The sequence below is a fragment of the Artibeus jamaicensis genome, unplaced genomic scaffold, assembly GCF_021234435.1.
Source record: "Artibeus jamaicensis isolate MK-2021 breed Jamaican fruit bat unplaced genomic scaffold, CSHL_Jam_final scaffold_847, whole genome shotgun sequence".
In the NCBI taxonomy this organism is placed as follows: domain Eukaryota; kingdom Metazoa; phylum Chordata; class Mammalia; order Chiroptera; family Phyllostomidae; genus Artibeus; species Artibeus jamaicensis.
This window is the reverse complement of record NW_026522057.1, coordinates 15,518,811-15,540,826: the sequence shown is the minus strand read 5'-3', so window position 1 is coordinate 15,540,826 and position 22,016 is coordinate 15,518,811. Positions and strand designations below refer to the sequence as shown.

General features: G+C 41.9%; 1 protein-coding gene and 1 non-coding gene across 6 annotated transcripts in view; both read left to right on the top strand.

Annotated features, from left to right (window-relative positions):
- The first annotated feature begins 442 nt into the window (after positions 1-442).
- Positions 443-22,016, top strand: part of CEP85 (centrosomal protein 85) — a 31,599-nt gene continuing 10,025 nt past the window's right edge. The window contains exons 1-8 of one of the 5 annotated variants that reach the window (XM_053660376.1): positions 831-896; positions 2,316-2,395; positions 5,694-5,767; positions 10,252-10,404; positions 15,825-16,519; positions 17,290-17,423; positions 17,860-17,977; positions 19,254-19,439. In XM_053660376.1, coding sequence (XP_053516351.1) covers positions 5,713-5,767; positions 10,252-10,404; positions 15,825-16,519; positions 17,290-17,423; positions 17,860-17,977; positions 19,254-19,439 — 1,341 coding nt within the window. In that variant the 5' untranslated portion in view covers positions 831-896; positions 2,316-2,395; positions 5,694-5,712. Of the gene's footprint in view, positions 540-830; positions 897-2,315; positions 2,396-5,693; positions 5,768-10,251; positions 10,405-15,265; positions 15,507-15,824; positions 16,520-17,289; positions 17,424-17,859; positions 17,978-19,253; positions 19,440-19,483; positions 20,186-22,016 lie in introns of those variants that run through there. The other 4 variants (XM_037135944.2, XM_037135945.2, XM_053660377.1 and 1 more) reach the window with 4 other exon arrangements.
- On the top strand, positions 12,333-12,493 carry LOC119042287 (U1 spliceosomal RNA). Its single transcript, XR_005081200.2, has one exon. It is a non-coding gene; the product is annotated as a U1 spliceosomal RNA (small nuclear RNA).

Genomic DNA, 22,016 nt, shown 5'->3' with positions numbered 1-22,016 from the left:
CCTAACCCCGAAGCGGCAGTGACCCACACGGCAACCACTGGTCACAACTTGACTGACCCCCAGCTTTTCAGGTGGGAGTACTGATAAGAGGTGGAAAATGGGAGGAGAGTGGGACAGGTTTCCGAGTGGGATTCTGGAATGATTTGCCCTGGCTTCCAGTTTCTCCATTTGTACATGTCAAGCAAGCTACTCCGTGCGAGAGTAAGCAGCACTCTTCGAAGAGGCGCGACTCCGCCTAGGGACAGACTAGAAGGCTCGCGGAGGAGGCGGGATCAAGCGCGTTGAGAGAAATAGCCGACCACTCTCTGAGCTCGGGGCAACGTGCCTGGGCGTTCCGCCAGCGCGGTGCCACTCCTGATTGGTTGCAGGCCGGCAGAAAGGGGTGGGGCTGGGGCGGAGCGCGTTGGGAGGCGCGCTGCCCCGCGGGCGTGTAACGGCCGTTGGGAGAGGTGAGGGACGGAGTCGCCGCCCGTGGTCGACGTGGTGGCTGCAGTTCGTATCCCTGAGTGAGACATTTCGCCGCCCGTTTTCAGGCCCACGTAAGTCCTCCTTCCCTTGGGGGCACCCCGTTGGTCTGACAAACCGTATTGTACCTTGGGAGCTCTGGAGGAGCCTCAGACACGCGCAAACTACCTCTGGGCAGGGGAAGGTGGGGCAGGCGCGGGCGAGCGAAAGCGCATGCGCAGAGGGACTGACCCGTCCCCCGGGCTGCTACGGCTTCCTAAAATAATGCCCCACACACTCCCCCTCGTGTTTATCGCGTTGCTTTCTACTTCGTCGTCATTCACGCCACAGCAGTTGCTGTACTATTGTAGAGGACAAGCCCTTTGCCATTTAGATGGCGAGAAGCGGGGTCCTTGCTCTCCTGCAGCGCACAGTCCAGGGAGAGGGAAAAGGTGAAGGAGGTGATTTACTCGTTTAGCACGCAGTGCAGGGTGGAGTACGACGAGTACGGAGTCGAGAGTGCGCGGTTGAAGTCTGAGAGGGCAGAGAGCCCTCCCTGAGGAAGTTTGAGCTGAGATTTGAAGAATGAATAGACAATTAAGGTAGGGGGACCCGAGAGCACTTGTGAAGGCCCTAGGCTAGAGTTTTTGAGCCACGGAGATTTTGCTCCCCACGGGATACTTGACATCATCTGGAGATTTTTTGATGATCACATCTCCGGGATTCTTATTGGCATCTGGTGGGTAGAAGTCAGAGGTGCTACTGCTAAACATCTTACAGCACAGCCCTCACAACAAACACTTATCCGACCTAAAATGCCAGTATCTTAGTATGGAGATTAAGGAACCCTGCTGTAGGCAAAGAGGAGCTGGTGCATTTAGTGTTAAAACTAAATGTTGTTTTAGGAGTTGTTGAATAGAGGATATTTAGTGCTCGCTTCGTCACAGTAAACTGGAAGGATCAGAGCCCTGTTTGTCTTTGACACCAGTGTATTTCCACCACATGACATAGAGCAAGCACTGTGCAGTAGTAGGCACTCAGGAAACTTTGGTTGATGAATGCTGTGTGCTAGGTAGGAAGGAGGGGGACCACTAGGGTGAGAAAGATAGCCGTGCCTCATTACTTGCCCTTAGGCCTTGTCTGTTTTATAATCGTCTGGTGTTTCAGGACTTGTTCTTTGTCAAGGAAACTTCTTGGCAATGATTTGGCTTTTTAGATCTGGTTTAATGAATAAGCAAGACCATGAAGGTAGTCTGATGCTTGTGGGTTTTGGTTTTTTTTTTAGAGAGAGGGGAAGGGAAGGAGAAAGAGTGGGAGAGAAACATCAATGTGTGGCTGAGAGATGTGTCCTGTACTGGGGACCTGACTGGGAATCGAACCAGCAACCCTTTGCTTCACAGGCCTGTGCTCAATCCACTGAGCTACACCAGCCAGGGCACTTGTAGGATTCTTAATGTGTCTGTATCCATGCCTACAGATCCTCTCCTGTCTTGATGTGATTCTCTCAAAAGCTGCTTAGTGTGACTTTCCACACTAAGATTATAATTCTTAAAGGGGAGAAATTCTTGTAACAGTCAAAATTTAATTTCTGGGTAGCAGCTTGGGAAATAGACCCTGGGTGGTGACCAAGAACAAAGTGAAGAAATCATATGAGCTGTCTCTGCTCCTGGCTGCTCTGGGGCTTGCAGGTCTGGCTGTGTCTGAGACAGAAACTTCCAATTTGTGGTGCCTTAGGACTTCTTGTATTTCTCTCTTTGTTAAACACAGAAAGAAAGCTGATTAGACTTCCACAGCATTAGAGCAGTCCTGGCTATGAAGTTTCTTCCTAGCTATATGACCTTTACCTCTCTAAATTTTATTTCTTCATCCAGAAAATGAGGATTATGATAGTAACTGCCTCATAGGTTTGATGTGAGCATTAAACATAAGACATTAGCTCAGTGCTTGATGGGTAAGTACTGAATATATATAAATTTTTTTTACATGTTAAATTTATTGAATGAATGACTATTACTGTAGTTTAAAAGGCTTTGAAGATAAAAGCCATCAATTATTGTGTGCTTTTTTCTTTCTGCCTCCATTCACTCCTACCTTTCTTGGCTGTATTGGTTCTCATACCTTCATATCTCCCACTTTTATTTCAGGAAATCTCTTATCTTCAAATAGTCCTAAATTTTTTTCACCGGTAGCCCATCTAGTTCTGAACTTAGTAGGAGAAAATCAATAGTTATTTTACTGTTTTACTCCTTGTGAGAGTGCTTCCCATCCAAGTACTAAGCAGGCCCAGCCCTGCTTAGCTTCCGAGATCAGACGAGATCGGGCGCGTTCAGGGTGGTATGGCCGTAGACCCTTGTGGGAGTTCTTAATTATATGCAACTCATAGCATTAAAATTTAATTTTATGTGTGTACAGTTCAGTGGTTTTAGTATATTCACAAGGTTGTGCAGCTATCACCACTATCTAATCTCAGAACATTTTGATCACCCTGGAAAGAAACTCCATATCCATTAGCATTTACTCCCCATTCCCCTCTGGCCCTCCTGTTAGTCCCTGGCAACCTATAATCTGCTGTCTCTGTGGATTTGCCAATTCTGGACATTCCATATAAATGAAATCACATAAAATTTGTCCTCTGGTGCTTGGCTTCTTTCATTTACTATCATGTTTTCAATGTCCATCCATGTTTAGCATGTATTGGTACTTCATTGCTTTTTTTATTGCTACACTTACTTATCCATTAACAGTTGATGAACATTTGAGTTTGTTCTACTTTTTGGCTATTATAAATAATGCTCCTATGAGTATTCATGTACTCAATCCAAGATTTTGTGTGGGCCTATATTTTTATTTCTCTTGAATATAGATATAGAATATAGGTATTATATACCTAGGTATGGAACTGCTGAGTCATAAGGTTTCATTGAAAGTTCTTTTGTCATCCTGTTTTCAATTTATCTAAATTTGGAAAGGTGTTAGAATCCAGTGGGCCTATCATTTTGTTCTACTTTAAAGAAAGGGGTGAAAAAGGGATTTTGATATTGTTTGATATCACTAGTAGGTAGGTAATCTAATCCTTCTATTTCACCATTAACACACTGAATGATACTAGCCACAAATTGAAGCTTTTATTACTGAACAAAACTCCTGTTACCCAGTATGTGAAGACTTGGGATTTCTGTTGTAAATACAGTGAATTAGCGAGGATTTGGGTTGTTGTTACTAAGAGAAAACTATAGAGGTCAGTAAAGTACATTAGAGAAATAGTACCATATAATTTTTTTCCCCTCCAATGTTGTAATTTAACCTTTTAGAGTTCTTCTGTCAGCAGAGTTTGTCCTAAACTCTATGGGGGCTCTTACTAGTTAAAGGTTTCTAAATTTATGTTTTATCTTCCAGGAACTATACTATGTCACTTTTTATTAATATAAGCTGCAAGTATAATTTTTTAAAAAATTAATAAAGCACTTAATATTTGTCAGGCACTGTTGTAATTTAATTCTAAATGAATTAGCATGAATTAGGTCCTGTTTTCATTCTCTTTTTATAAGGAACTGAGCACAGAAATATATATTTTAGAGATTTTATTTATTTTACTTCTAGAGAGAAGGGAGGAGAGGAGAAAGAGGAGGAGAGAAACAGCAATATGCAAGAGATACCTCAGTCCGTTGCCTCTCACATGCTTCTAACTGGGGACCTGGCCCACAACCCAGGCATGTGCCGCGACCTTTCGGTTCAAAGGCAGGCACTGAATCCACTGAGCCACACCAGCCAGGGCTTAATTTATTGATTTTAGAGAGAGGAAGGGAGAGTGAGAAACATCACTTTGTTGTTCCACTTATTTATGCACTCATTGGTTGACTGTTGTATGTGCCTTGACCCAGTATCAAACCCACTTTGTTGGCATATAGGGATGGCACTCTAACCAATGGAGCTACCTGGCCAGAGCCAGCACAGAGATATTAAGAAATTTTCCCCTGTTATACAGCAAATAAACTGCTAAGTCAGGTTTCAGACCCAAGCTATCTGATCAACTTCTCTGTACTGCCTGTCAAGTACTACGCAAAGATATTGCGTGCAAAATGTGAGATATTATTTGCTATTATTGTTATTATTATTTTTAATTCTCACCTGAGGATATGTTTATTGATTTTAGAGAGAAAGGAAAGGAGAGAAACATCAATCAGTTGCCTCCCATATGAGCCCCAACCAGGGATTGAACCTGCAACCTTTTGGTGGGATGATCCTTCAACCAATTTAGCCACTTGACCAGGGCTATTTGCTGTTTGTTATTGGTTACAGTTAATTAAACCTTTTGCTTACACAGCCCTGACTGGTGTGGTTCAGTGGATTTATTGCCTGCCTGTGAATCAAAAGGTTGCCAATTCAAATCCCAGTCAAAGCACATGCCTGAGTTGCTGCCTGGTTCCCAGTTGAGGGTGTGGGAGAGGCAGCAGATTGATGTGTCACTTGCACAGTGATGGTTCTCTCCCTCCTTTCCCCTCTGTCTAAAAACAAAAGGATTTGTTCTATTTGTTTTTAGACAGAGGGGAAAGGAGGGAGAAGAGAGAGAGAAACATCAATGTGTGGTTGCCTCTTGTGTGCCCCCACACTGGGGACCTGGCCTACAACCCAGGCATGTGCCCTGACTGGGAATCGAACCAGCAGCCCTTTGGTTTACAGGCGGTGCTCAGTCCATTGAGCCACACCAGCCAGGGCAAATGAAATCTTTTTTAAAAAATACTTTTACTTACACAGATAGTAATCAGCTTCTGCTGAATTCCCAGAATCTACGTTAGAGTAAATACAAAGATTTTAAAGAATGGAGAAATGAGAAAAAAGCTTCACAGTCAGGGCCCATATAAGAAGCAACCAATGAACACATAAATTAGTGGAACAACAAATAGTTGTTTCTCCCCTGCCTTTTCTCTCTCTCAAATCAACAGATGAAAAAATTTAAAAAGTAATATTATTTTTAATTTTTTCAACAATTGGAGGGGGTTCTAGGACCATATAGGATCAATGTTGAGAATCTCTGTTTGGTTCTAGGTTTTCTCTCCTTTCCTTAGGAAGAAAAGTATGTTGGAGTATTGGGAATAGCTTTGCCATAAAAGGTAATCCATAGGAGTAAAACATGTGGAAGACAACTTGAATGCTCTATGTGATTTTGATAGTTTCAGTTGAATGGAAATGAATTACGGGTAATTGAAAGATGGTGGAGAGATCTGACTGGTTACTCCTTCCTTCTACAGTTGGCTCAAGTAACTGTTGATGGCCATGCAGGAAAAATATCCAAGTGAGAGGAACTCTCATGCTACCTCACCAGGTGAGTAGTCAAAGTTTTCTGGGTAAATTCTGACCTTTGCTCTGGTATTTCGTAATAGAAATTTCTTTTAAAGAACATACTGAGCAAGCAAGCATTCCCTGAACTGTTGGTATTAAAGGAATAAAAATAAAATGGGGCCATATTGAATAGAAAAAGAGGTCTCTTCAAGAGAACAACTATTTATCTCTGGTCCTACATGGCTCGAAACAAGACCATGTGATTGATTGGGAGGGGAGGACACATAAAGGATTGGAACAGAATGATTTTGGAACATAGTTCCATTTGAAATTAGAAAAACACAGCATAAATTACTGTGTTCTGTGTTGTCTTTGTAGTCCTGTGGGTGGGTCAGACATCTGGTGGCCCACAAAGATTGGAATTCTTCTTGAATGCCAACAGTCTCAGTTGTATTATCATTGGAGATTCAGGAATTTATCTCTAGACTGTATTGACAAGATTTTGAAAGCTCAGTAGATATATTAAAAAGATATATTAAGTATATAAAACATATAAATGTATACACATATTCAATACACATTAAATAGGTATTGTACATTTAAATAGGAAGTAGCATCTTGAGCTCTGTGGTATTTATGAAGAAAAGGATACATTTTATACAACTAAGGAGGGTATTTTTAATTTAACTTTAAAATCCCACAGTGCCACTCTGGCTGGTGTAGCTCAGTGGATTGAGCACTGGCCTGAGAACCAAAGAGTCCCTGGTTTGATTCCCAGTCAGGGCACATGCCTGGGTTGTGGGCCAGGTCCCCAGTGGGGGCCACGTGGGAGGCAACCACACATTGATGTTTCTCTCCCTCTCTTTGTCCTCCCTTGCCCTCTTCCCAAAAACAAATAAAATCTTAAAGAAAAAATATCCCACAGTGCCTTAAACATTTAGTAGCTATTTGTTCTAGACTTGCTATCTTGCATATAGTAGGCACTTTGAAAAGTGTTTGCTGAATCAATTCAAGATTCACTCAACAAGTATTCATTGAACATCTGTTATGTGCCATGCACTATCTTAGGGCTGGGTTGTAGAATTTCTTATGACAATTTTGTGTATAATGCAAGTTTTTGGAATGTGGCAATTCCCAACAAAGCTTAACTGCTTTTCTCGTAGTTTTGTGTTCAGTAGTCTCTCATTTGATTAATAATGATTTAATGTTTGATAAGTATGCTGCTGCTAGGCCATGTGGCATAACACAAGAAAATTTCAGCTTTTAAACTTGAATTTTTAAGTAAACATAGGCCTCTATAACTGTATACATCAAAACGTGCTTTTATTTTAACAAATTTATCTTTAGAATTGATGTATGGAATGGGTGTATGGAAAAGTAGTAGCAGTGAAGAATGGAAAATTAGAAGTAGTAGCAGGGACTGGTTCTCACTCAGTATGAGGCCAGCAACATAGTAGTACAGGTCCTCAAGCATCAATTTTCAGTATTTCAAAAGGCTCGGCAAATGGTACAATGACTAGACAGATAACACCATATAGACACACCAAGAAGTCAAATTCTTTGCTTCTGGCTAAAATTACACTAATTTAGCATAGTTAACACTGGTTAATCTTATGCTGATCAGCAACTCTGATTGTTGGCTATGTCTTCTATTAAAGATTATTACAGATTACTGCAGGTAAATAGATTCTTTCAAATCAGGTAGTCCACTGTGACTGAAAGGATAAAAGGAGTCTTTGGGTAAAATTAGATTTCCTTCCATAGAAGGTAGAATTAAGGGTAGCAAAAAGGTAGCATAAGTAGAAAGAATTAGGTAGCTTGGAAGAAGGGAATAAGATGATTTCTGTTCAAATATCATTGGCTTTCCACTGGATCAGAGAGTCTGTAGGACCATATTTTCTGATTTCACCTTAAACTCTGACACTTTAAATGAATAAGTAGCTGCCATTACCTTTTTGCTTGTTTGTTTACATGGATAATGAGGTATAATTTAGGAAAAGTATAGTAGTTTTAAAAAAATAATTTGAATTTAAGGCTTTGCTAGTACATTAGTAAATCAAGTATTTATTGAACACTTCCTACCTACCGGCGCTTAAACAGCAAGATAATAAAGTCAAATAAATTTCATCAGTTTTATATCTTAACCACTCAGAAATTTTAGTGGTTGGCCTTCCTTCCTTCCTTCCTTCCTTCCTTCCTTCCTTCCTTCCTTCCTTCCTTCCTTCCTTCCTTCCTTCCTTCCTTCCTTCCTTCCTTCCTTCCTTCCTTCCTTCCTTCCTTCCTTCCTTCCTTCCTTCCTTCCTTCCTTCCTTCCTTCCTTCCTTCCTTCCTTCCTTCCTTCCTTCCTTCCTTCCTTCCTTCCTTCCTTCCTTCCTTCCTTCCTTCCTTCCTTCCTTCCTTCCTTCCTTCCTTCCTTCCTTCCTTCCTTCCTTCCTTCCTTCCTTCCTTCCTTCCTTCCTTCCTTCCTTCCTTCCTTCCTTCCTTCCTTCCTTCCTTCCTTCCTTCCTTCCTTCCTTCCTTCCTTCCTTCCTTCCTTCCTTCCTTCCTTCCTTCCTTCCTTCCTTCCTTCCTTCCTTCCTTCCTTCCTTCCTTCCTTCCTTCCTTCCTTCCTTCCTTCCTTCCTTCCTTCCTTCCTTCCTTCCTTCCTTCCTTCCTTCCTTCCTTCCTTCCTTCCTTCCTTCCTTCCTTCCTTCCTTCCTTCCTTCCTTCCTTCCTTCCTTCCTTCCTTCCTTCCTTCCTTCCTTCCTTCCTTCCTTCCTTCCTTCCTTCCTTCCTTCCTTCCTTCCTTCCTTCCTTCCTTCCTTCCTTCCTTCCTTCCTTCCTTCCTTCCTTCCTTCCTTCCTTCCTTCCTTCCTTCCTTCCTTCCTTCCTTCCTTCCTTCCTTCCTTCCTTCCTTCCTTCCTTCCTTCCTTCCTTCCTTCCTTCCTTCCTTCCTTCCTTCCTTCCTTCCTTCCTTCCTTCCTTCCTTCCTTCCTTCCTTCCTTCCTTCCTTCCTTCCTTCCTTCCTTCCTTCCTTCCTTCCTTCCTTCCTTCCTTCCTTCCTTCCTTCCTTCCTTCCTTCCTTCCTTCCTTCCTTCCTTCCTTCCTTCCTTCCTTCCTTCCTTCCTTCCTTCCTTCCTTCCTTCCTTCCTTCCTTCCTTCCTTCCTTCCTTCCTTCCTTCCTTCCTTCCTTCCTTCCTTCCTTCCTTCCTTCCTTCCTTCCTTCCTTCCTTCCTTCCTTCCTTCCTTCCTTCCTTCCTTCCTTCCTTCCTTCCTTCCTTCCTTCCTTCCTTCCTTCCTTCCTTCCTTCCTTCCTTCCTTCCTTCCTTCCTTCCTTCCTTCCTTCCTTCCTTCCTTCCTTCCTTCCTTCCTTCCTTCCTTCCTTCCTTCCTTCCTTCCTTCCTTCCTTCCTTCCTTCCTTCCTTCCTTCCTTCCTTCCTTCCTTCCTTCCTTCCTTCCTTCCTTCCTTCCTTCCTTCCTTCCTTCCTTCCTTCCTTCCTTCCTTCCTTCCTTCCTTCCTCATTACCTTTAAAAGCTCTTCAGATTGATTTTGATCTTGATTCAGCCCTGTCCATGAGGGTACCGTGGTTCAGTCAAACAGTGGTTTTCAATGGGGGCTGTACTGCCTATTAGCCTAAGGAGCATTTGGGGGTATTTTCAGGTTTCATAGTGATAGCAGGAAGGGGTGAGGGCTGCTCCTGGCATTTAGTGGATGGGGACCAGGAGTGCTAAATCATCCTGCGATGTATAGACTATACATGGAAGAATTGTCTTCCCAAGAACATGAAAAGCACCTGTTGGGAAACCTTGTAAGAGGAAACAGTGGGTATTGGGATTAGAATAGCCTGGATCCAAACTTCAGTTCTATCCTCAGTAAAATAGGGGTGTCAATGAGATAATACTTTTCTGCAAGTAGGTAGATGAGATCATGTTTATAAAGTGCTATGGCTCTGGGTTTCAGGAAATGGTAGCTATATTAAATGTTATTTTGTTTTCTGTCTCAGTACACCTGGATTCTTGGTAGGTTTTAGTTCTGTCTTTAAATGCTATTTCTCTCATGCTATTTCCATTCAAAATTAACAAAATCATCCATGGCTGGTGTGGCTCAGTGGATTGAGCACTAGTCTGCAGACCAAAGAGTTGCTGGTTCAGTTCCTGGTCAGGGCACATCTGTGGGTTGTGGGCCAGGTTCCTGGTTGGGGGTGTGCAAGAGGCAACTGATTGGTATTTCTCTTACACATTGATGTCTCTGTCACTCTCTCCCTTCTTTCCTCTTTCTCTAAAAATAAATAAATCTTTTTTTAAAAGGGTGGGCAGGGCAGGAGAGAGTAATGCAGGGGAAGGGGAGACAACTGGAATTGAACAACAATAAAAAAATTAAAAAATAATAAAATTAGCAAAATGAGAGTTGCTAAAATAGGCACAGGAGAGAGAAAAGGGGTAAGGTGCTGCTCTTCCTTCATAGGCTTAAGTGATTTTTTTAAAAACAGCCTTGTGGGGTAATTATCAGCTGGTTAACACTAAAGGTGGAAATCCCACTTGTTTCAGCTTCCAATGTGATTCAGAAGGGCAGTTCTCTGAGTTGTGAATGGCAGACCCCAGTTATCTCAGAGGCCTTTCGGAGCCGCTTCACTCGCTGTTCGAGTGTTACTGACAGTGGAGACACAGCCATTGGCACATCGTGCTCAGACATGGCGGAGGGTAAGTTTGTGTTAATGATTTGATTACCAGTATATGTTGTTATTTTCAGATTGTGTTTCAGATATATTGTCATTTCCAAAATATTCATAAGGAGTCTGCTCGATTCTTCTTACCCCATTGCTTCTCAAAGCTCATCCCCTCTTCTCAATTTCTGCTGTTTGTCCTGTCTCAAACAACTTTTTAACCTTCCCTCTACTGCCACATTAATCCTTCTGAAAGCTTGATTCCATAGTTTTCCTTTTTTGTAGTTGTCAATTGTTTCCATTATTTGCAGGATAAAATTCAGAAGCCTCAGTTCTTCTCCCACCTGTTTCAATGTATTTCTTACTGCCACCAGGTCTCTTGTCTTAGTGTGGTATGAAAGTGAAGAACTTTTTTTTTTTTAAATATCTGGGCTTCTTTAATCTGGTCCCATTTATGGTATTCCCACCTCCTCTTGTCCGTCCCAGCTATGCTGGCCTTATTTTTCAAGGTTAGTGAAGTGCCTGACCAGACTTTTCCCATCCTTTCCACCCATTGCTAATCTTCCTTTTTACAACCTTATGTCTTTATTGTTTCTGTCACTTATTTTGGCACTTAAATCAATAACTGTCAGCAATACTTTTTGTTTAGATGATATTTTGTTTTTCATTTAGATGGTGAATTCCTAGAAGGCAGAGGACCTAATGATAATTATTAATGACAACTTATTCAATATTTTGTGGTAGATACTGTACTAAATTTTAAAAATATTTTTCTTTAATGCCTTTAAGAACCTTATGAAGTATTTTTATTTTCATTTTACAGATAAGATCACTGAATTTTAAAGGTTTCTTTAAAAAATATTTTATTCATTTATTTTCAGAGACAGAAGAGAGGGAGAGAAACATAGATGTGAGAGAGAAACATCAATAGGTTGCCTCTCACCTGCCCACAGCTGGGTACCTGGCCTGCAACCCAGGCATGTGCCCTCAACTGGGAATTGGACTGGTGACCTTTTGGTTCAGAGGCTAGTACTCAGTCCACTGAGTCACACCAACCAGGACTCAAAATGGTTTTTAAAAATTATTTATTTACTTTTAATTTATTTATTTTTACAGAGAAGGAGGAGGGAGAGAAGCATTGAAGGTTGCCTCTCATATACACCCCAACTGGGGACTGAACCCACAACCCAGGCATATGCCCTGACCAGGAACCGAACTGGCAAGCTTTCACTTTGTGGAATGACACCCAACCAACTGAGCCACATTAGTTAGAGCTCAAAAGTGTTTTAAATTAATTGATTAAAATCACAAAACTAGTTACTTTGGTGCTTTGACGAATGTGACACCCACTAGATATATGGCTGTGATCAAAAAGATAATAATAAGTGCTGGTGAAAATGTAGAGAAATTTGGACCTTTTTATGTTGCTGGTGGGAATGTATAATATTACAGAACCTTTGGAAAGTAATTTGGTAGTTTCTGAAAAGGTTAAACGTGGAGTTAGTTACCTGTGGCTCAACAGTTCTACTCTTACTTATATACACACAGATGCTCATAGTAGCATTATTTATAGTCGCCAAAAAATGGAAACAACCTAAATCTCTATCAAATGATAGTGGGCCCTGGTTGGTGTGACTCAGTGGATTGAGCACCGGCCTGTGAACCAGAGGGAACCCTTTGATTCCCAGTCAGGGCACATACCTGGGTTGTGGGCCAGGTCCCCAGTAGGGGGCCTGGGAGAGGCAACCACACAGTGATGTTTCTTTCCCTCTCTTTCTCCCTCCCTTCCCCTCTAAAAATAAATTTAAAATTTAAAAAATAATGATAAATGGTAGTAAAATGTAAATAGTGTATTCATAGAATAGCCTGTTATTCAGCAGTAAAAAGAAATGAAGTATTGATACATGCTACAAAATGAATGAACTTTGAGAACATTTATGCTAAGTAAAAAAATGCCAAATTCACATACTTAACCTGACAGGGGAGATACTATGATCAGTAAGGTGTTTTTTTCTGGGTGAGGCTTATTTGTTACATTCCAGATGTGCTGACCCTTGTGATTTCCCCAAATGTGGGAAACTCAACTGCACCAAATTTTTTAAAGACTTTATTTATTTATTTTTAGAGAGAGATGTAGGGAAGGAGAGATGGGAGCACTGAAGTACAAGAGAAACATCAATTCTATTGCTTCTTGCACGCCCCAACCAGGAACCTGGCCTGAAATCCAAGCCTGTGCCCTATTCGGGAATTGAACTGGCAGCCTCTTGGTTTGTGGGATGACTTGCAATGAGCCACACCAGTCAGGGCTGTAATGCATTCTTTTCATTTAAAGATTTTATTTATTTATTTTTGGGGAGAGGGGAAGGAGAAGGAGAGAAACATCATTGTGTGAAAGATAGATTGATAGGTTGCCTTTTGATTCATGGGGTGGCACGCAATGCACTGAGCTGTAATGCCTTCTTTTTAAATTGTAGTAGCCTTGATGTAATGGTCAAAGCCATTGGTCTAGAAGTTTTTTAAAGAACGCAAGATGTTTTCTCTACCAGGTTTGTTTTATGCTGTGATCCTTAATTTTAATCTTTGCTCATTTCATTCATGAATCTAGCTTGGTTTATTTGGAGCACAGCTGACAAGAACCCTTATGACTGGTATAAAATATAGTTAGTTCATTGTTGCATCTATAAGTTGAACAAGCTTGCTTTTGATTCCATTCCAATAAGGTGTTTTACCTTGAAGATTTGCAAGGGACAGGGCAGAGGTGGATACTGGAGAGCTCAGAAAACTTTCAGCTCTTTGCTAAAGACTGACATAATCACTGGCTTAGTTCACACTTTATAAACCAGTAAGTGATGTAGGCAGAGTGATCAAGGTTTAACAGTAGCTGAATCTACTACCCCTTGCCAGGAAAGGAGGGTTGCTAAAAAGAATGCATTGTGGGTTTTTTGGAGGGGTGTGGGGTGGATGTGGTTGAGAAGAAGAGAGATTTAGAAATATATCTTCAAAGTGGTAAAAACCCAATGATTTGGGGGACTGCAGACTTGTCTAAATAAAAATGACATATCCCATACACTAAGTTTCGAAAGCCTTTGAAAATTGTGCAAGATAGTGACTCCTTGGAAAATAAGTATTGTTATTTTGTTTTAGAATGTTCTGAACCACAAACCAGACTTAAGGTGTAACTTTACTTTTATAGCAGTTTGTCAGAATCAGGCAGTTTCCTTAATATAATTAAACCAAATAGACAAGTGACAAATGCTGACAAAGATTTCACTTTCCTCTGTCATCCATAGGGAGACCTCACTCATTAGGAAATTAGAAAAGCAACATTCTCTGGGGTCAGTTGTTACATTTTGGCTTTGGTTTTGGCATTACCACTTTGGGTGTTATGGGATCAAAATTGAATTTGAGTCTTGAGAAACAGTGGTACTGTGGAGGGAGAATGGAAAGTGTTACTAACATCAACATAGTAGCAACCCCTTGTATGCCCAATCTCACTGTCTTCTGTTCCAAAATTATATTTTGGGAGCAGAGACCACTGGTGAGAGTGGTTACTATGGTGCCATTATGGAGGATTTTCAATCGAGAGTTTACTAGTATTAGAAGTCTTCATCATCACCAGTCTACCTGTTGACTAGTCCTGTATTCAAATTGTGGGACATCAAAAACATTCTTTGACTCTGAAATGTCCTTTCTTGGTCCTGAGAGGCTGATACAAGCTATCAGAAATTACTGGGGGTTTTTTTGTTTTGTTTTCTTTGCTTGTTTTTAGTATGGCCTTTTAGCCCCAGGATATCTTGAATGTAGGAAATTAGACACTGCATACAATACAAGGGATAATTTGGCTCACCTTTTTTTTAAAGAGCTGCTTACAAATCTATATGAAAAGATGGTAGCTCATCTATATTGACTTAATTCTAGGAAAGGTAATAGCGTCTGTCCTCATCAGCTGTGTGTTCTATGTTGGTTAATGGAAAGAAAAAAGTGAGCCCTGGCTGTTGTGTCTCAGTGGATTGAGTGCCAGACTGCGAAGCAAAGGGTCACCAGTTCTATACCCAGTCAGAGCACATGCCTGGGTTGCGGGCCAGGTCCCTGGTAGGGGTCATGCGAGAGGCAAGCACACATTGATGTTTCTGTCCCTCTCTTCCTCCCTTCCCCTCTCTCTAAAAGTAAATATATAAAATCTTTTAAAAAACATTTAAAAAATGTGAAACCGGTTGATAGTTCACTCTTTTCATGGTAGATGTGCTTGGTTTGGAAAAGAGTACTGGGCATACTTGAAAAGGGAAGACATTTATATTCCTTGTTCCCTTACTCAGGTTTCTGCATGTTGAAGATAATAGGTACATTTTCTGGTTTGCTTGTAGTCCACTGCCCTGACATATTAGTTCTATGACCTTGTAGTCTTCTTCAGAGTTGCACTTTATTTTTTATTTATTTATTTTTAGAGAGAGGAGAAGGAAGGGAAAGAAACATCGATTGGCTGCTTCTCGCATGCCCCTAACTGGGGACCTGGCCCACAACCCAGTCATGTGCCCTGACCAGCAATCAAACCAGCAACCTTGCTGTTCACAGGCCGGCATTCAATCCACTGATCCACAATGGCTAGGGCTTCTTCAGCGTAGCACTTTAAAGTTGAAAATGTGTAGAAATGTGAGACTTCTGTGGCAGGGCTAATGAGAGTTGTCTTCCAAGACTAGAAAGGAACTAAAGGAAATGTAAGTCCACTATGAAAGAATAGGGGAAAAATCACAGTTGGAGACAGACAAAGGGGTAAGTGAGAGGCAAAATATAAAATAGAGGATTTCAGTGCGTACCCACTTGAGAGTGCTCTCTGTGCTAGAGTGAAACCTGAGAGTTACTAAGAATAACTTCACATATTCAGGCAGTTACTTCTGGAGTGTGGGAGAGAGAACAGAATCCTGATTCAGATGCCGTACTCCCTGCCCTGGATACAGAGGAGCACTGTCCAGTTCACCTTATTCTTCAGATAGTTTTGATGCGTTGCTCACCTTCACTGGGAAGCTTTTGGAGATCACAGAAGATTCTTGCAGCTCTTGGAAAGGATATTTTTATTAGATTGGATTGTAATTTAGAGGTACCCAGCTCCCAGAAGAGTAGGATCTAATCCATTTTCCTTAAGTAAGTGATTTTTTTTTAAGTTCAGTTTTCAACTTTGTTTGTTGACTGGCAAGATTTTTTTATTCAAATGCAAGGAACAGGGTGTAAGTTAAAAACGAAGCCAGTGTTGCCTTTTCTTGGTTTACTTGTGAATGGCATTTGAGACCTTAGAACACACATTCCCCAGGTAGGCTGTTGTGTCTTTCTTCCTGATATTTGTGATGATAGTGCCCTCTCTCCCTGGTCTCAGGGCAGGCAGAGGACATCTGACATAGCAGCTAAACTGAAGAAAGCTTGCTGCTTTAATTTTGACTTATGGAAGACTTATTTTCTCTACAGATTTTTGCAGCTCGAGTAGCAGCCCTTCTTTCCAGCCCATCAAAAGCCACGTAACCATTCCAACAGCCCATGTGATGCCTTCTACTTTGGGGGCTTCTCCTGCTAAGCCAAATTCTATACCTGACAGACCCTCTTCCTCTAAAATCCCTTTGTCGGGATTGGCTGAAAGTGTGGGGATGACAAGAAATGGAGACCTCGGTGCAATGAAACGTTCTCCAGGTCTATCTAGAGACTTCATGTATCTTTGTGGTGCTGCTGGAGAAAATGGAATTGAGCAGTCTTGGTTTCCAGCAGTGGGCCATGAAAGAGAAGAAGAAATGAGGAAGTTTGATATTCCCAATATGGAATCTACCTTCAATCAATCGGCAGTGATGGAGACACTTTATTCAGATCCTCGCTACAAAGCCCACTTCCACAACCTAAGAACCGACCCAAACAAGGAGTTATACAAAGTGTTGCCTGAGACCAAGAAGGCACCAGGCAGTGGGGTGGTCTGTGAGCGGAATGGACTACACCCTAGCAGCAGCGGGTTGCTCCCTTTGGGTCTTCAGCCTGCTCCTGGGCTCTCCAAGCCTCTACCCTCTCAGGTGTGGCAGCCAAACTCTGACCCTTGGCATCCCTGTGAGCAATCTTGTGAGCTCAGCACTTGTCGGCAGCATCTGGAGTTGATTCGTTTACAAATGGAGCAAATGCAGGTAAAGGCCCTTCTTCCTTGGATTTCGCAGGTCCTGTGCAGATCTTTGAACTGTATAAGTTTTGTCCTGTTTTGACTCTAAAGAAAACATTTGTAAGAAAGGGGGAAGATGTTTGTAGATAGGAAGTTAAGGCTTATAAATCCCATTGGATCTGTTGGTGGTCTAATTAAACACCAGATGGGTTTTCCAAAATAGAGGGTTGTAAGGAAAGACCCAAAAAAGTCACCAGGCTAGGTACTTTTACATTCAAAATCTTATTGGATCCTTTTAGCACTCTGATGTGGTGTATGTAGAAATTTATCAGGTTCTTAGAGTAAATAATTGTCCAGGGTCACAAAGCTGGTTAAGTGGCAGAGAGCCAGGGTTTGAAAACTGCCTTTGAACTGCTATACTTTTCCCACTATACCACTTTTGTGTTTAAAAAAAGTCCTGCTGCTGCTTAAGAGTGGGAAGGAAAGAAGCTAGACATACTCTCTTTTCCTGGTTGTCGAGGACATCTTAGCTCTTGGTTTGCCTCTGTTGCCAGATAATGAAAGATAACTGACCTTTTCTTAGAAACTAGAGCCTTTCTGAGCAGTGTCCAGTTGGCAGAAGTCTCCCTGGCAGGTTCTTTCCAGTCATGCATCAGAGCTAAAATTATTCATAAACACTGGGCCTTCTTAGGCCGACCCAGAGTTAGCCTTGACTACAGAGCCAGCCAGGTACTGCTCAGGTGTTTTCAGGTGCCTATGATTTAAGATCAAGCCCCTTCGGACCTGCTTGTCTTTCAGCTTCAGAATGGAACCACTTGCCACCATCCCCCTGCTTTTGCTCCTTCACTGCCCACATTAGAACCAGCACAATGGGTCAGCATCTTGAACAGTAATGAACACCTTCTGAAGGAAAAGGAGCTCCTCATTGACAAGTAAGAGAGCAAAGGGTACCATAGGGCCAGCTTCTGTTCTCCCAGCCCCTACTTAGGAGACCTAACGAAGTCTCCTCAAGAGTAGTACATCCTCCTCTGTTTAGGTGCACTCCTTGTTTCATGGGAGAGCTAGGTTGATGAGCAGCCTAGTCCCGTATCTGACTAATATGTTAGATCAGTTGTATACCTGCATGGGCCCTGTGTGTGTGTGTGGGGGGGGTGGCAGTTAAAGGGGGCAGCTGGTCCTTTGCAGCTGATCTTACCTCATTTCCCCTCAGTCAGCTATCTCACTTGTTCCTCTAGCAAAAAAGTACCGCCCAGAATCCAAGGTTCTTGCTCATATAGTTTGGACTGTACCAATCTAAGGAAAGTGGAGGCTCATAATTGCAAGTGGGTTAGTGTCAGACCCCGGACCTCATTCTACTGATTTTTGCAGGCAGAGGAAACACATCTCTCAGCTGGAGCAGAAAGTGCGAGAGAGTGAACTGCAAGTCCACAATGCCCTTTTGGGCCGCCCTGCCCCCTTTGGGGATTTCTGCTTGCTGAGGCTACAGGTAAGCATTGGCAGCTGTGTTAGCATTGTGCTTGTCATAATTCAGTGTCTTTGCTGTGTTTGGCACTGCTAGGTATCCAGGATATAGAAAAGAAACCAAGTGATATAAGGTGTTTCTGCCCTCAAAGAGTAAGCATCCTAATTGTTAAAAAGCATCCCTCTCCTGCCTTTGTGGGGGCAGAAAAAGCTTATATCACTTGGTAGGTGAGGGTAGAATCAGTTGGCCATCCAGATGCTTTGGTGCCAGGACATTACTTGGGAGAAAAGGAAGGCAGAGGAAGTACACGGTAAGGTCCTAGAGTTGAGTGATGTTCTGAGGAGTCTTAATCTACTAGCCCTGGCCAAATGGAAGGAGAGGCAGGTGTAATGGGATATTTAGAGCCATTTTAATTTTTATCTTCCATGTCTAGGAGCAGCTGAAGGAAATCATTTTCTCACTAAGGTCAGTGGCTATAGAAGAAGCCTGCTTTGTTGACCAAGCTCTGCAATTTGGGCTTTTGAGTGATGGATATAGACAGATTGTAGTACTGGCTTTACCACCCAGTGGGCCTGTTAAGACTGTTCCATCTGATAGAATCAGATTGTTACAATGAGAAGGGCCCTAGGATAAACTGTAGTTCAGTTCCTTAAAAATAAAACTTAGGCCAAGGAAGAAGAAAGAACTTCCCTAAGATCATATAGAGAAAGAGTGGAGGAGAACCAGGCCTTCAGATGTCTTACCCTGTGTGCCTCCCTTTATACTACAACTCCTCAGGTATTGCTTTAAGGCAGTGGTTCTGAAATGTGAATATGCATCAGAATCCCCCAGAGGGCTTTTTAAAACGCAGATTGTTGAACTCTGGCCCAGTAGCTTAGTTGGTTGGAGCATTGTCCTAATAGGCCGAAGTCTAGGCCAAAGTCGAAGGTTTGATCCCTGGCAGGACCTGTACAAGGGTCAACTAATGAATGCATAAATAGGTGGAACAACAAATTCATGTTTTTCTCTCTCTTCCTTCCACTCTCTTTAAAATCAATACATAAAATTTAAAAATATATATTGTTGAGACCAAACCTCAGAATTTTGGATTCAGTGGGCCTGGGAATTGGGTTCAAGAATTTGCAATTCTAACAAATTCCCAGGTGCTACTAATGCTGTTAGTCTTAAGACCATCTTTTGAGAAGCACTACTTGACAAATTTTTAGAGAAAGATGATATTTGACCTCAAAGTCTGCTAGGATAAGTAAAGTACATGGGATTGTAAAATTAAGGAATAGATATATTGAGGATCTTTCTGCAGGAATTGCAGCGAGAGAACACTTTCTTACGTGCACAATTTGCACAGAAGACAGAAGCCTTGAACAAAGAAAAGATCGAGCTTGAAAGGAAACTCTCTGCCTCAGAGGTTGAAGTGCAGCTCATCAGAGAGTCGCTCAAAGTGGCCTTGCAGAAGCATTCAGAGGAGGGGAAGAAACAGGAAGAAAGGGTGAGCTGAGGAGCTGATAGCTCTCTTTTCACAAGAGTTGATAGCCCTCTCCGCCAAGCTCTAAGCTGTTTCTGGCTCCCATTCCTGGAACCAGGAGGAGCCGATTGAGTCACACCCTGCATTGACTTCTCATGCAGGACTGGTCTTCCAGAAATGGAACTCCTCCTTTCTGTTTCATCTTCACAAAAATATTGTATCACAGAAAAAAGCCCTCACTGCCCCAGGATGTGATGGGCCACCAACCAGCTGGCTTGGATGGAAAACCAACCTGAGCAGTCATACCAGATGGTATTGTTGCAAGACATGTAAATCCTGTGGTAAATTCACACCATTCAGCCTGGTTTTTCCTCACTCTACTTAAAATGAAGGGAAGAATCCCACATGTGCAGTCAGTTTGGGAGTTTTGACATTTTTGCCATTGCACTTAGATTTGCCTTTGGATGAGCTTGGTCATCATGGGAGTTGATTTAAAATCTTTTGGTTGTGTTCACAGCTGGCTCTAATGCAGATGTTCTTTGGGGATGAGTTTAGTAATTTTAGCTCTGGACCACTTGCATCAAAATCAACTAGAGCAGATTTTGCTCTAAAATCAGCTTCTTAAATGTTAAACTTGGATGTGCGTAAGAATCATTTGGAACCTGGTTGGTGTGGTTCATTGGATTGCTGGCCTGCGTACCAAGAGGTCACCGGTTCGATTCCCAGTCAGAGCACAGATCTGGGTTGTGGGCCAGGTCCCCAAGTTGGAGGTGAGCAAGAGACAACATATTTCTCATATATTGATGTTTCTCTCCCTCTCCTTCCCCTCTGAAATCTTTTTTTAAAAAAGAAGAATCACTTGGATTTAGAATAGGTGTAGAGTTGCATCAGGTATAGGGTTAGTTTTAGGGTTAAGTTTAGGTTAAGGTTAAGTATAGGTTTAGGTTTCACCTTAGGTTTGGGGTTGAGAATAGGTATAGATAGAGCTAGGGTTACCTTGGGCTAGGTTTTGGGTTATGGCTGAGGTTAAGTATAGGTTGAAGTTATAGTTAGGGTTAGAGTAAGATTTACGGTGAAGGTTAGGTGTAGGGTTAAGGTTAGTAATGGGTAGATTAGGGTTAAGGTTGGGTTTTGGTTTCAGTTTAGGTGTAAGGCTAGTGTTAGGATTAGATTTAAGATTGAGGTTAAGTATATCTTGGTAGGGTTAGTGTTTGAGTTAGGTTAAGGATATGTGTAAATTTTTAGGGTTAGGATTTGGGTTAGGGTTAGAGAGGGGATTAAGTATAATGTTATTGTTAGGGTGAAAGATTAGGTATAGAGTTACATTTTGAGTTAGAATTAGGGTAAATTTTGGTATACGGTTAGGGTCGAAGAAGGGTTAGATGTAATACAGGGTTGAGGATAGTATAGGGTTATGTTTCTGGTTAGAGTTAGTGATAGAGAATTGAGTTAGGTCTACAGTTAGGGTTAGGGTTAGTGTTGAGGATAGGTATAGGTTTGGATTACGATTTTGGTTAGGGTTATAGAGAGGGTTTCATATAGGGATTAGAATTAAGGTTAGGTTTAAGATTAGGCATATTGTTAGGATTAGAGCAAAAGGTATGGCATTACTGTTAGGGTTTGGTTTAGGGTTAGGGCTACTGTTGAGCTTAAGTATTAGGTCAGTGTTAGCATTAGGTTAACATAGAGTTAGGGTTAGTGCTGAGGTTAGGCATTGGGTTACGTTTTGTGTTTTAGGGTTAGGGTTTGGGTGAGGGATAGTGTTAGAATTGGGGTTAGAGTTGGGGATAGGGTTGAGTTTTGGTATAAGGTTAGTTTTAGGGTTAGAGATGAGGTTAGGGTTTCACTGAGTGGTAGAAGTTAGGTTAGTGTTTGGGTTAGGGTTAGTATTAGGGTTATCAAGATGAGTAGGTATAGTTTAATGTTAGAGTTAGGGTTAGGTTTAGGTTGAACACTGGTATATGGTTAGGGTTAGCATTAAGATTAAGGTTAAATTTAGATTTTAGGTTAAGGTTAGGAAAAATAAAAAAAGAATTACTTGGCCCTGGCTGGTGTGGCTCAATGGTTGAGTGCTGCCTGCCAATCAGAGGGTTGCCAGTTGAACTCCCAGTCAGGGCACAAGCCTGGGTTGCAGGCCAGGTCCCCAGTAGGGGGCGCTTGAAAGGCAACTATACATTGATGTATTTTTTTTAATATTTTATTTATTTATTTTTCTAGAGAGGGGAAGGGAAGGAGAAAGAGTGGAAGAGAAATATCAATGTATGGTTGCCTCTCATGCATCCCCTGCTGGGAACTGGCCTGCAACCCAGGCACGTGCCCTGACTGGGAATCGAACCACAGTACTCTGGTTCACAGGCCCACGCTCAATCCACTGAGCTACGTCAGCCAGGACTGATGTATTTCTTTCTCCCTCCCTTCCCCTCTGTCTAAAAATAAAATAAATAAAATCTTTTAAAAATTTATTTGGAGATCTTGTTTAAAATGCAGATCCAGCTTCAGTAGTTTTGGGAGGAGACGGGACCTAAGAGCCTGCATTTCTAACAAGCTCCCAAGTGATGGTGGCACCATCAGTATAGCAAGGACTTTTTTAAAAAGAAACTT